The sequence below is a fragment of the Rhinolophus sinicus genome, linkage group LG07 (assembly GCF_036562045.2).
Source record: "Rhinolophus sinicus isolate RSC01 linkage group LG07, ASM3656204v1, whole genome shotgun sequence".
Classification (NCBI taxonomy): Eukaryota; Metazoa; Chordata; class Mammalia; order Chiroptera; family Rhinolophidae; genus Rhinolophus; species Rhinolophus sinicus.
The window spans coordinates 50,929,980-50,942,710 of NC_133757.1; the positions used below are offsets into that span (position 1 = coordinate 50,929,980).

At 48.3% G+C, this 12,731-nt stretch overlaps 1 protein-coding gene across 2 annotated transcripts in view; it reads left to right on the top strand.

The window, feature by feature from the left end:
* Positions 1-12,430, top strand: part of VCL (vinculin) — a 94,797-nt gene extending 82,367 nt beyond the window's left edge. Inside the window, exons 17-22 of one of the 2 annotated variants that reach the window (XM_019745885.2) lie at positions 794-918; positions 2,171-2,356; positions 5,124-5,327; positions 7,322-7,525; positions 7,947-8,051; positions 10,357-12,427. In XM_019745885.2, coding sequence (XP_019601444.1) covers positions 794-918; positions 2,171-2,356; positions 5,124-5,327; positions 7,322-7,525; positions 7,947-8,051; positions 10,357-10,503 — 971 coding nt within the window. In that variant the 3' untranslated portion in view covers positions 10,504-12,427. Of the gene's footprint in view, positions 1-793; positions 919-2,170; positions 2,357-5,123; positions 5,328-7,321; positions 7,526-7,946; positions 8,052-10,356 lie in introns of both variants that reach the window. The other variant, XM_019745883.2, reaches the window with a different exon arrangement.
* The last annotated feature ends 301 nt before the right edge of the window (positions 12,431-12,731 follow it).

Genomic DNA, 12,731 nt, shown 5'->3' on the forward strand with positions numbered 1-12,731 from the left:
AGTCTCCGTTTCTGTCAAACCTGGAGGGCTAACGTTGACTGATGTGTCTCCTGGTTTTACACCCAAATATCTAGGTTTTCCTTAGGCGAGTGTTTTGTTGTGAGCATCCATCGTTTTTAGCCTGGTCTGTGAGTCGAATCCTTTCTGTGTGAGAGAGTGGGAGGGAGGAGCCACCCTGTCCATCCCGAGCCCGGGCGGACTCTTTCCAGTATCCTCATCCCGCCATCACTAGGGACATGCTCAGTGTCCCAATTGGAGTTTCTAATAGTTTTGAGTAGATTCCTGAATTCCAGATAACTGGAATTCAGGAGATAGGAGTGGCAGCTCATCCTAGGGGTTAATACGCTGAAGGCCAAGTAGAGCACAGGAGTAGCGCGAAAGGTGAGAAGTACTCCAGGGAAAGGAGGCCCAATCTGACACTGCCATCTCCCCTGCTCCGAGCTGGGCAGGCTTATCTCCTGACTGCTTTATCATAAGAGAAGTGATGAGCACCAGCTGAGCCCGAAGTGTTCGTGGCCAGGAATGTCCTAAGTGCTCGCTAGTCGCACCGGCGAGAAGGTGCCCTGCGCGCTGCAGGGACACTGGTGTGCGACGCGTGTGATGCTTCCGACTCTTCGCCAGCCCCAGGGCACCTGCCTTGCTCTCACCTCCCTTCCCCTTCAGTCCCTGCTTGTGATGCTTACTGGCAGCTTCACATCCAGCTTTTGTTAACGGAAACCTGTTCTTTGGCGGGACAGACAGTGCTCCAGGGCGCTGACCTGGCCAGCTGAAAGTGAGGCCGTCTTGTGTTTAGGTTTGCAAAAGAGCTTCCTGGACTCGGGATATCGGATCCTGGGAGCTGTGGCCAAGGTCAGAGAAGCCTTCCAACCTCAGGAGCCTGACTTCCCGCCACCTCCGCCAGACCTTGAACAGCTCCGTGTAAGTAAACCCAGAGACATGGAGAATCAAGCCCCAGGGTGCAGAGCTGTAGCAAGAGAAAGTGACCAGAGCTGTGTCCTGGAGCCTCAGCCGCCAGGCGCCTTTGTTTAGCTTTTCCATAAAGCTTAGTCAGAGCTACCACTTGGTTCTCATGCTTAAATCTGGTGGGGTCCTAAGCCAGTGCTTCTGCATGGGGTGTGCTGGGTAGGTGGGGGCCTGGGGTGTTGGCCTGCTATGATCAGGAGTGACGGGAGCAAAGGAGCTGGCTTTGGGATGTGTGGATGTGATGGCTGAAGGGTCAGTGAGGAGTGGGGATGTGACCTGCACAGCTGGTGGTGAGATTATCTGTGTTCCCAGTGGATAACGGCAAAACAGAGGGGGTTCGAATCTTACGTAGGTTATTCAGTCCTTTACTTGACTTTTTGTTTTTTTTCTCCTCCAACTATAATTTAAAATTTTTTGATACTTCCCCCCCCACCCCACCCCCCACACACATGAATTTATTCTTCGATAGGTGAATGGTTTAGGAGGAAGCTGACTGGATACTATCTTGCAGATACAAATCCTGGAATCAGAAACAGATTATTTTTAGACATTTATTTTAACAGTATTGGAAATAGCAGGACCTCGGGAATAGTTTCTCAAGGCAATACTTTGATTTACTCTCCTTGATTTACGTTCCCATATTTAATGTCAGTAAAAGATACAAGTTTCTAAGTTGGTTGAGGAGGAAATTGGTTCATTGGGCCCATTGCTAAGGAGCAGTGCCTGCCTAGCCTCCAATGCTTCTTTTGATGCTTTCCAGCTGGGCTGTTGGTGGGTAAGGTTAGGGCCAGAGAGAGGGCTATTCTGGGATGGCTCGTATGTGATCACTAGAGTCATGGTACTTAGCATCCAGATCTTGGAGGTTATTTGGCAAAGCTTCTCACTCATTGTCAGAGAGGGTACGGCCTGTGCGGCTGCCCCTCAACAGTCGGGCCCAGAACTTAGATCTTCTTTAAGAATCCTTGGTCTGGAGGCGCTGTGTGTGCCTCCCTGGGATACGGCCAGAACAGTAGCTTTTTGTGGAGAAAATAGGAAGAAAATTATGTTTCTGTTGAGATTGAAGCAGGTGGCCCCTAGGCTCAGTGTGGGTGGTCTTATATGGAGTGAATGTGGGTGGCTTTTCTGGGGATGCTTTTTAGAGGAAAGAATTCTAGGGGGCGGGAGTTCTTGGGCTTTACTTACAACCTGGCCCTTAATCCTCTCTCAGCTGACAGATGAGCTTGCTCCTCCCAAACCACCTCTGCCTGAGGGTGAGGTCCCGCCGCCCAGGCCCCCACCACCGGAGGAGAAGGATGAAGAGTTCCCCGAGCAGAAGGCCGGGGAGGTGATCAACCAGCCAATGATGATGGCTGCCAGGCAGCTCCATGATGAAGCTCGCAAATGGTCCAGCAAGGTACGTAATGAAGCTTTTTCTGTTGAGAAAGGAGGAAGAACCTTGCACAACACCCAAGAAGAAGCGTCTGTCTGGAGAGTCACCCCCTTTCTCTGGTTTGGTTTCTTTTGCTGCCAATGGCATGGTGCTCTTCTTCGGTGTGGTTTTAACGAGATGTTCCTGGTGTTTGATGGCTTCTCCTAGCAGCGCAAGTGGGAGCGGAGATCCCTGTGGTTTGAGAAGAGGGTTCTGTCCATTAGTGTGTCAAGTGCCAGTCGCTGGACATTTGGGGTCTTTTAGAAATTGCTTTTCTTTCTTGGGATTTCTGAATGGTTTTAGATGCTCTCTTGCTAATTATCAGCTCCCCAAATATGAAACTGTCTTCTGTAAGCTCTGCTACAGCTAGATGAAATGTTTACATTTTCCTTCTATTTTTTCATAGAAGCAGGTAGATTGTGTCTTAGAAGCCATGTGTCTTTTCCTTTTCTCAGAATCATCTTGCCCCTCAACTCAAGACAGCGCCAGGCTAACTCCTGCTCAACAAACCTGAAAGTATCAATATTAATGTGGGTGGTGAGAATTTGGTTGCTGCAACAGTCATGCCCCGTGAATAACTTTTGCCTATTTCCCCCACAATGAAGAAAAGTGAGTGGTAGCTTTTCTAGATAAGAGCGAAAACTTACTGCTAACCTTGCAGTGAAATGTAGTTCTAATTCAGTTCTAAACTCTTTCTTATATGACCCTAGATCTTCATTCCCACCATCTGTTTGCCTTTCTTCTGTTCACACCCTCAGATCTCAAGCTCTTGTATTAAGGTAGTTCCCCAGGGTCTTCCCGCACATGCAGCTGATCTTGGTTTTTTTCAGGCTGGGAAATTGACATTGGCTTTGTAATGCTATTTTTCTGAACTGTTAGCACTGAGCCCAGGTTCTGAGAAGAAGGAGTGGTGGTCTTGCTGGGGTTGGGTCTGACCTGTGGAATGATTTATAATCGTCTCTCTCAGCTGGGGCGTGCACACCCCTGGGACCAGTGTACCAGTGCACGTGGGGAGTGTGGTGGGGGTGACAGTGAAGGCTGGTTTTACTGAAAGATTTTAAAGGGCATTTACCTTTCATTACATTAAGCCCAGGTACATTGTACAGCAGAACATAAAATACACTTCGATTGTAAAGATGAAGATAAAACTTAGGGGACACACAGGTTTGGCGTGCATAGGTACCGCCCTTTGCCACCTGTGGCCAGAAGTCCATAGGTGGACAGTGGCTGGAGGCTTGTAGCCCCAGGGGATTGTGACCTTGAGCTTGGTGAAGGCAGGGGCTGGGTGTGTGTTGGGGGTGAGGGAGGGCCTGTGTGTGTGTGTGTCTGTCTGTCTTTGTACACTTTGGGACTCTGAACCCCAGCAGCAGTGAGCTGGCCTCTCCTCTAAGGCATGGGGGTGAATCCTGGTGGAAACAGTTTAGGGGAAAGGACTGAGATGGTACCCGAACTCCATGTTTGCCTTGAATCCTCCAACTTTGTCGTCGCCCTTTGGAGACTGGTTTCCTGTGCAGGAGAAGACTTTTAGGAGTGACAGCAACCTGAAACAAAGTTCCACACAAACTCCGACTTCCTCTTGGTTAGAGATGTTTGACAGAATCAATCTGTGTTCACCATTCTTCATGTAAAAGTGGTTCCGCTTCACGGAGGCAATTCCTTTTATTTTCTCCCCCACTCCCAACCCCCTACACCCCCCAGCCTATTTTCAGCTCCTGATTCCCTGGCCTTTCAGAATCCCCATCCCTGGTAAATTCATCGTCTCCCCCTCATGGGTCCTGTTCTATTATGGGCACCAATTCTGGGCTCCTCTGAGCTCAGCCTGGGTTAATTGCCAAGTCCATGTATTATCTGTGGAATATGTAAATTGACTGTGGGTTGAGTGAAAACCCTATTTTGCAACAGGAAGATTTAAGCTGTGCCCAGGGAACAGCTTTCTGAGTCAGTACTAGCAATGGATGCACCATGAGACCGTGGAAGCATGGTCTCTGAAGCCCTTGAGGGAATAACGAGCTGGTCGGAAGCGTGAGTTTTCCCGAAGATGAGAGGCTGGAAGAGGTGTCCTCTGGAAGTTCCTTCCAGCTGGGTGGTTGTAGGGGACTCGATCAGTCCTCTTCACTCACCATTGTTTGCTTTCTTTCTTGCCACTTTCCTGGGGGTGACATCGATTGCCTCTGATGTATCCTTTTAAAATCCGGGACTTGTCACTCCTGAAGGAAGTAATAATATGTCCAGCAGCCGCAGAGCTGACCCATGTCTCTTCCAGTGTGCGGGAGAGGTGGGCGAATGTGCCAGCAGGGTGTTCTCTTCGTTCTGTTCACAGCAGGTTGTGTGGTTGCGTTTGGGTTTTCTCTTTGGATTCCTTTTAAAGGTAACGAGCTACTATTGTTTGGTTGTCTGGCTCCTCTAAAGTATTCTGATGTGAGAATTACTCTTGGCAAGGTTAATTTTGGTAATAAGTATATAAAAAAGGAATGTCACCTGCTTTCTTAGTGTAACTATTTCTCTGGAAACCCTTTGCCACAGGACTGAGTCTCTTTCCTTCATTCACTGTGGACAGGGGGTCGTGGGCCGGTGCTGGAGGCTGAGAATCCCCCTTCTGTGGAGCTTGGTTCAGCGGCTCCTGGAGGGCACGCCATCTTCTTTCCCCTCCTGGGCAGGCTTTGGTTACTAAACCAGCTGAAGCTCAGTCCCCGCGTCCTACTGCTCTTACTAACACTTTCCCCGTTTCTCATCCTTCCTGCCATCGTCAAAGCCGGGTACCCCAGCCGCTGAGGTGGGTATAGGTGTTGTGGCTGAGGCAGAGGCGGCTGATGCTGTTGGGTTCCCTGTCCGCCCGGACATGGAAGACGATTACGAACCTGAGCTGCTGTTAATGCCACCCAATCAGCCGGTCAACCAGCCCATTCTGGCCGCCGCTCAGTCATTGCATCGGGAAGCCACCAAGTGGTCTAGTAAGGTACTGACTGGCACCCCCAGTGGGGGCTGCTCCATATGCATCCGGCCACGTGCAGCCTTGACACATTGCATCACTCATGATCTGTGTGGGTCCTGTGAGTCTGGGCAGGGCGGGCGTCTGTCTGTCTGCACCTTGTTAGGACTGGCTTCACAAGTTTGAAAGGTCTGCTAACGCCCAATTAATGGGATTGCATTTGTGTTGGAGGGGTAGAGAGAGACGGGGTCACTTTTTGAAAGGATTCCCGTTCTTACTGACCATGTGGCCACTCTTGGAACCTCACAGCCTGTGGGAAGCCACGGATGGGTCTCTCAGTGACTTGCAGGTCAGAAACCATTGTAAACCATTAGAAGGTCGCCTGGACTGACCATTGAGCTTTGCATATCTCCCCTCGCCCCCTTGCTGACCTGTCACTGATGCACTGATGGCTCCGCAGAGGTGATCAGGGTGAGAAGCAGGGTCTCTGGGGAGGGCTGCTTGCTGCCCTGCACTTGGCTGTGTGGCAGATACTGGCCTTAATGGGAACCCACAGGGAATGGGGCTCCATGGTTGTCCAGGTTTCTGTGGAAAGGGTGGGAGAGCGCTCAAGGCTGCAGGACAGGCAGCAGTAGCCCCTCCGCCTTGGAGACTGAACCAGAGCTAGTGGGCAGGTGAGGGGTGGGGCGGACCACTTGCTCCCCTTTGAAGGTGGCATGTTGCAAGAAGAAAGGGTTTGGAGAGTAATGGGTGATAACTAACCCTGGCACCTCACTGCCCTGCTAACCAAGGTCAGGAAGTCGCAGAATGACCCCAGGTCTGCACTGGAAGAGGCGGACCCAGATGGCCTTGTCTGACATAACCCATTCTCATGACCTCTTCCCATACCTCTCCTCTCGGCCTGAGATAGTACACGCCTTCTAGCATCAGTGATCAGCCACTTCCTGGTGCCTGGGGACGTCTCACAGGGCGCCTGGCAGTGGCATGGTTTGTGTGCCTCACTGCATCGTGTAGACATTGAAAAGCATGAGGGGAAAAATGAGTATGGCCTGGCCTTTTGGGTAGATTTGAACTACCCAAATGCAGTGATTTTGGTTGTTTTCAGCCAAAAGACAAGCCTTTTGAGGGCATATAGTAAATGACTTGTATATTTCTCTGTTATGACCCATGAGACATTTAATGAACCAAAATGCCAAATCTCAGATAAACTGTTATTAGTTGGAGCGGGGGTTCCATTTACAGCTCGACTCATGATTTGTATTTTCCTAATGCCTCCCCCAGCATCCTCTTAGCTGAAAGTTCCTTTAATTGAAGCCACTTATCTGAGGGGACTGGAGGATTGATTCTTGGCCTTTTTAAATGTGAAAAATGAAAATAATATGTTCCTTTAGGCTGACAGGATAAACAAAGGCAGTAGAAGGAGGGCAGGAGTCGTCTGGTTCAGAAAATATATAATTTTTAAATCAAGCCCATTAATGGTTACTTGGGTTTTAAATTCTAGTTCAGTAGCGACGGTCCTTGGCTGCTGTTTGTAACAAGGGTGAGGATGACGAGGATGATTTCAGCATCTGGAAGGCGCCTCTGTATTTTTCCCCTCAGGCCAGCTCTACTGCTTTCCCCTCTAGAAAGGAAAATGCCTGTTTAACCGACTTCTTGGCCTGTCCCCATGTGATTGACATGATTAACCTGGACATGCGAAGTGCTTGTTTAGTGCTATGCCTGGGGCGCACGCGTCGCCCTTTCGGACTAATATCCAGTTGTTCCTTTTCAGTCAGGTGATCTCTCTCTCCCCCTCTCTCCCTCTTTCTCTCTCTCTCTAGGGCGAGTGCCCTGGTTCTTCTTTTGTCTGATTCTCGTGTGCTATCCATATCACTCAAGAACAGCCTTCATCCTCTCTCTTCTCATCCTTCCAGAGGGCTGCTAGAGCAGCAGGCTCCCTTCTCTTCTCTGTGCTTCCACTTCTTTCCCTGACTTGACCAGAGCATGGGCTGAGCTCACACGGTATATTTGTTTCTCTCTAGGGCAATGACATCATTGCAGCAGCCAAGCGCATGGCTCTGCTGATGGCTGAGATGTCTCGGCTGGTAAGAGGAGGCAGTGGTACCAAGCGGGCATTGATTCAGTGTGCCAAGGACATCGCCAAGGCCTCAGATGAGGTGACTCGGTTGGCCAAGGAGGTTGCCAAGCAGTGCACAGATAAGCGGATTAGAACCAACCTCTTACAGGTACTCAGGAGTGTGTGTGTGTGTGTGTGTGTGTGTGTGTTCTGTGCGTGCGCGTGTGCACACGCGCCAGAGTGGGCGAGATGTGGGAGGGAGAAAAGCAGGAGAGAGAAAAATGGGTGAGCAAGGCGTAGGGGGCACTTCAAAATGGACAGAAATAGCAGGGAAATATATGCACATGTGTATTTGGGAAAGATTCATGAAAGTTTGTTTCCTAATCAAATGAAAGAATTTCAATGCTTCCGTTTCTGAACAAAGGGACTATACAGATCCTTAGGAGAAAACAAGTGGGATCCCGCTACTAATTTACTGAGTGCCTTCTGCACACCAGCCCCTGGGAGTACAGAGGCAGATGAGTTTTGCCCTCAAAGAGCTTGTGGGTAAGAAAAATACAGAAACATACTAAATGAAATTTTCTTTTCAGGTGTGTGAGCGAATCCCAACCATAAGCACCCAGCTCAAAATCCTGTCCACCGTGAAGGCCACCATGCTGGGCCGGACCAACATCAGCGACGAGGAGTCAGAGCAGGTGCGTGCCTCCTGCTGCTGGTGTTCTGCTGGCAGCTTCTGTGCCTCTTTGTAGCAGGCTCGTTCCACTTTGGGGACTTTCACCTGTGGATCGAGGATTCAGTATGTGGGGTGGTCTTCCGCTCTCAGAAGGGTGTCTGTGTTGGAGAGAGGCCTCAGAAATTCGGAAGGGACAGTAAAACACATGTGCAACTTTCGTCACTTTATACAGATGGGAGATTGACACCTAGGGAGGTTAAACGCCTGAGTTGGTGGCAGTTAGGACTCTCCGCAGTTCTTTTGTTCCCTGGAATAGGTTTGGCTCTCTCGAGGCCTCCACTGCCTGTTCATTCTTGCCCCACTGTCATTTTAGCGGGAGAGAATTTCTGCTTCCTTGTTTTCTGGGTGGTAAGTACCTCAGGGAGGCTGACTGGTGTCTAGGCTTTTCAGGGACCTGTTCTGAGGCTGAAATGACAACTCAGAGGAGTTGCTTGCTTCTCTTTTGGTTTCTTTGACAGAGCTTGAAATGAGGAAGGTGGGAGGGTTCCCTGGAGCAATGCTCTTACATGTACCTTTGCAACCGTTTCTTGGGAATTTGCCCTCCTTCCTTGCCTCCTGGAAATGTGGCCCAGGTCTCTCAGAAAGCCCTCATTGGAGAACCTGTTCCTTTCCCTGTCTCTCCTCTAGCAGGCCCTGCTGTGAGCCAGATTCCCAATTTCTTCTTGTGGTCGGTGGCACATCTTACGTTGAGCCTCCCAGACAAGGCTCGTCATACATGGACTGTGTATGTGGCACTGAATTAGGCACTGTATAGGGGAGTTAAAAAAAAAAAAAGACACAGTCCCTCTCTTTGGGGGAACTCACAAATAGTTTGGAGACCGTCTCTGATCTTTAGGCCAGAAGACCGAGATGGGGCACTTTTGAGGGGACAAGAGGCCACTCGTCTTTGTGCCAGCAGTGCTGCTTTCACTGCCAGGTTTTAATCCAACAGCTCTCATCCTAACCCTCTCGTCTCCCAAACCACGGCAACTAGATTTTCATCCCTAACTTCCATATGTTCTAGGCAGGGTTTGGGCCCTGAGCTGTTTCCTGTCATGTGATCTCTTCTGCCCCAAGAAAAGGAAGTAGAAAGAAACACGGAAGGAAGGATAAGGCTCAATTTCAGACCTTATCATTTAGTTAATTAACCAACAGAAATGTATCTTGGGAATATCTAGTATCTTCTATTAAATATTCCAATAAAAAAAAGCCAGAAACTGAGAACACGGTAGAATGGAAGACACACAGGACTGCAAGTCAGAAGTTTGGAGTCCTCATTCTGACTGTTGTGAGAGTTTGGTTGGCAATTCTCGGAACCTCTCTGGGCCTCAGCCTCTTTGTTGACCAAGTGAAAAGGTCAGCTGTTAAGGAATTCTGGCACATGGTTACGCGTCAGAGCCCATGAACCCTCTGGAACTGCACGCACAAATTTTGTGCACGTGAGCATTTTTCTGAGGAGAATCCATAGCCTTTATTAAATCCTCACAGGTCTATGGCTCAAAAATAGTTTAAAAAAAACCTTACTGGGCTAATGGATTGATGAGTTCCCTGACTTTCTATGGTGGAACACCAGGGTGATCCCAGTCCTATAAGTCTGTGTATTTAGAAGTTTTACTTATTTAGATTTTCATAGATTTGTAAGGTGGTTGGTTTGTTGAATTCTTTTTCTTTCATTTATTAATTAAATATTTATAAAATACCTCTTATGTGCCATGCACTGTCCTAACACAGAGTTACAACTGTGAACAAAATTGTCAAAAATCTCTGCCCTCAAGGAACTTAAATTTTAGGTAAAATCAGATAAGACAAACAACCTAGGTAAAAAATACATCAGTTTGTGATGTGGGTTCTGTGAAGAAAAATGAAGAGAGAATTGGAGGACTAGGAATGCTGTGAGTTGGGAAAGTGGTTTAAAATAAGGTAAGCAGGGAAAGCCTCACCAAGGTGACAAGTGAATGAAGATCTGAAGGAGGTGAGGGTTTAGCCACGGGTACCTGGACAGAAGGGTATTTCAGGGAGAGGGAACAGCAAAAGCCAGAGGAGGAACTTGTTGGAAGACCGGGAAAGTGTGTACCCTGGAGGCCATCTGAGGGTACAGTACACAATCAGTGAGGGGCCAGTTTGGGTTCTTTTGGGTGATCTGGCTAAACCACCAGTGATGCGACAAGTATGGGGAATGCCAGGTGGCGGTAGGGAAACTCCAGTCCATCCCTGGCTCCAGCCAGTTTTGGAGGCAGGGCTGCTGCGTCAGGAACTGTGAGTAATGGAGAGCTCCTCTTTCCTTGCAGGCTACGGAGATGCTGGTGCACAATGCCCAGAACCTTATGCAGTCTGTGAAGGAGACTGTTCGAGAAGCAGAAGCAGCTTCAATCAAAATTCGAACAGACGCTGGATTTACACTGCGCTGGGTTAGAAAGACTCCCTGGTACCAGTAGGCACCTGACAGAACCTGGCTGCCACAGAAACCCCTACCGAACAGAATGAACATGAGTTTCAGGAGCCGCCCAGAATTGCTGGGGGCGTTGAAAGCCACATCCTGGCCTGACCTAACAAAGGAATGGGGCCTCTTCACGTTAGAAAACATTTATACTCTTGTCATGGACACTTGGAAATGTGTCTGTATTCTCAAACAGTTATACTTGTGCACACTCTCCCAGTAGGCAGACTGGGTTTCTAGCCCATGGACTTCACACAAGCTCAGAATCTACGAGTGAACACTAGCCAGACACTTTGCTCTGCCCTTGCTCCCTCTCTGCTTCCTTTCCCCTGCCCCCCATTCTCTCCACCAGGCTCCCACAATCCAGGGCTCAAGCAAGTCAGTGAAGATCACTGTGCCTCCAAAACATGCCTTCCGTGTTGCTGCTGAGCCTGTCTGCCCGTTCTGGCTGTGCTACCTGGGTCCCTCCCAGAAGTGAGCTTCGCTGCTGTAGGGGAAGCTGGCCTTCGAGGGAGCTCCAGTATCGGGGGCCTGGATTCACTCCCTGCCCCTCCCCAATTTAATCCTAGTTTCCCACAGTATAAAACCACATTTCACTCTGTCAGGAGGAAATCACAGAATCACCGGATTCTGTCTTTACCATGCCCGAGCCAGGCCTATGCCAGGGAAACTTCTTGTCCCATATCCTGCCTCGACCTACCCAGGTAGCCACCCCAATACACTGTGTGTTCTGGTGCTCTCTGCCGCGGGAGGGGTGGAGTAGCTAGGGGGCGGCTCTGTCCATCACCCCAGCAGGGCCACTCCCAGGCGCTCCATGCTTTGTCGCTGCCTGCAGAGGTCTGTGCTGAGGCCTTATCAACTCATTCTTAGCTCTTACTGTTCTTTCTGAGCTGAAATGCTGCATTTAATTTTTAACCAAATCATGTCTCCTATCCTGGCTTTTGTATTCTCCCCCACACCCTTCCTAAACAAGATTTTTAAAGATACCTGTTTGTTTATCTGTGATTTTGAAAGATCCTTTTTATCCTTTTGAAATTCAGTCCTAAGTATCGGTGCTTGACCCCCAGGAGAGTTGAATGGAAAGGCAGTCCTATCTGAAGGACTCTGGTACTTGTGGGAGAGTGGTACTTGTGGACTGGAATCCTGGCGCCGTTGGAGATGAAATCAATGGGAAATAGTCCTCAGTAATTCCTATCTCCCTCAACCAACTGCATCGATGCCCCTTGCATCCTCTACCCCCTCCCAAGTACTATTATTGTTCGAGAGTACTGGGTATAATATTTAATTATCACCATAAGTTTCCTGGTAGCAAAGTGAGAAAAGCGATTTTCCTTTTTTGCTCTTACCACTGCTGTCTAAGCATTCCCCAGCACACAAAACCGCGTTTCTTCCCAAAGCCAGAACTGGATGAGTAAAGGAGTAAGAACCCTTGCCTGAATGTCCTTCCTTCCCACCTCTAACATGTGTTAGCTCCCAGCATCGAATGTGTAAAACTTGTCTTAAGTTGGTACTGTACACTCAGGCTTCCTCTACTTCTTTTTAACTGATGATTTTCAAGGCCCTCAGCATATTTGTATAGTTGCTTACCTGATATAAATGCAATATTAATGCCTTTAAAGTATGAATCTATGCCAAAGATCACCTTTTGTTTTACTAAAGAATACTTAGAGGAAATAAGGAAAATCATGTTTGCTCTCCAAGTTCTGCCAGTGTTTTGAGACACTGGTTACACTTTATGCCGATGTGCTTTTCTCTAATATCAGTGCTCAAGACACAGTGAAGCAAATTAAAAAAAAAAAATCCCTCAATGAAGAGTAGAGACATCACCACTAAAAACGACATTTATAAGCTAGGATTTGTTATATGCAAATATTTTCTGCCTCTTCTTTTCTGTTTAAAACAATAAAGTGCATTTGTATAAATAATGCTTTAAATGATGGGCATGTTATTTTAGTAAGAACTTTTAGATCAGGTTTCTCCTTTGTTTTGAATTGTCAATGAAACTAATCCTCAAAATCTGGAAACTAAAGATTTTTATTTAATCCAGAAAAGTAGAAGAAACCAACAGTAGTGTATTGACTTACCAAAGATCTGTGTAATAAGGGACAGCTTTGGGGATTCTATACTAGAAGGAGCAAATGTGACAGCAGGAGGAAACCAACCAGATGGTGTAGCTCATCCTCTGGCTGAAGTGGTCTGTCATCGCCTTAGAAGATTCTAGCTGTT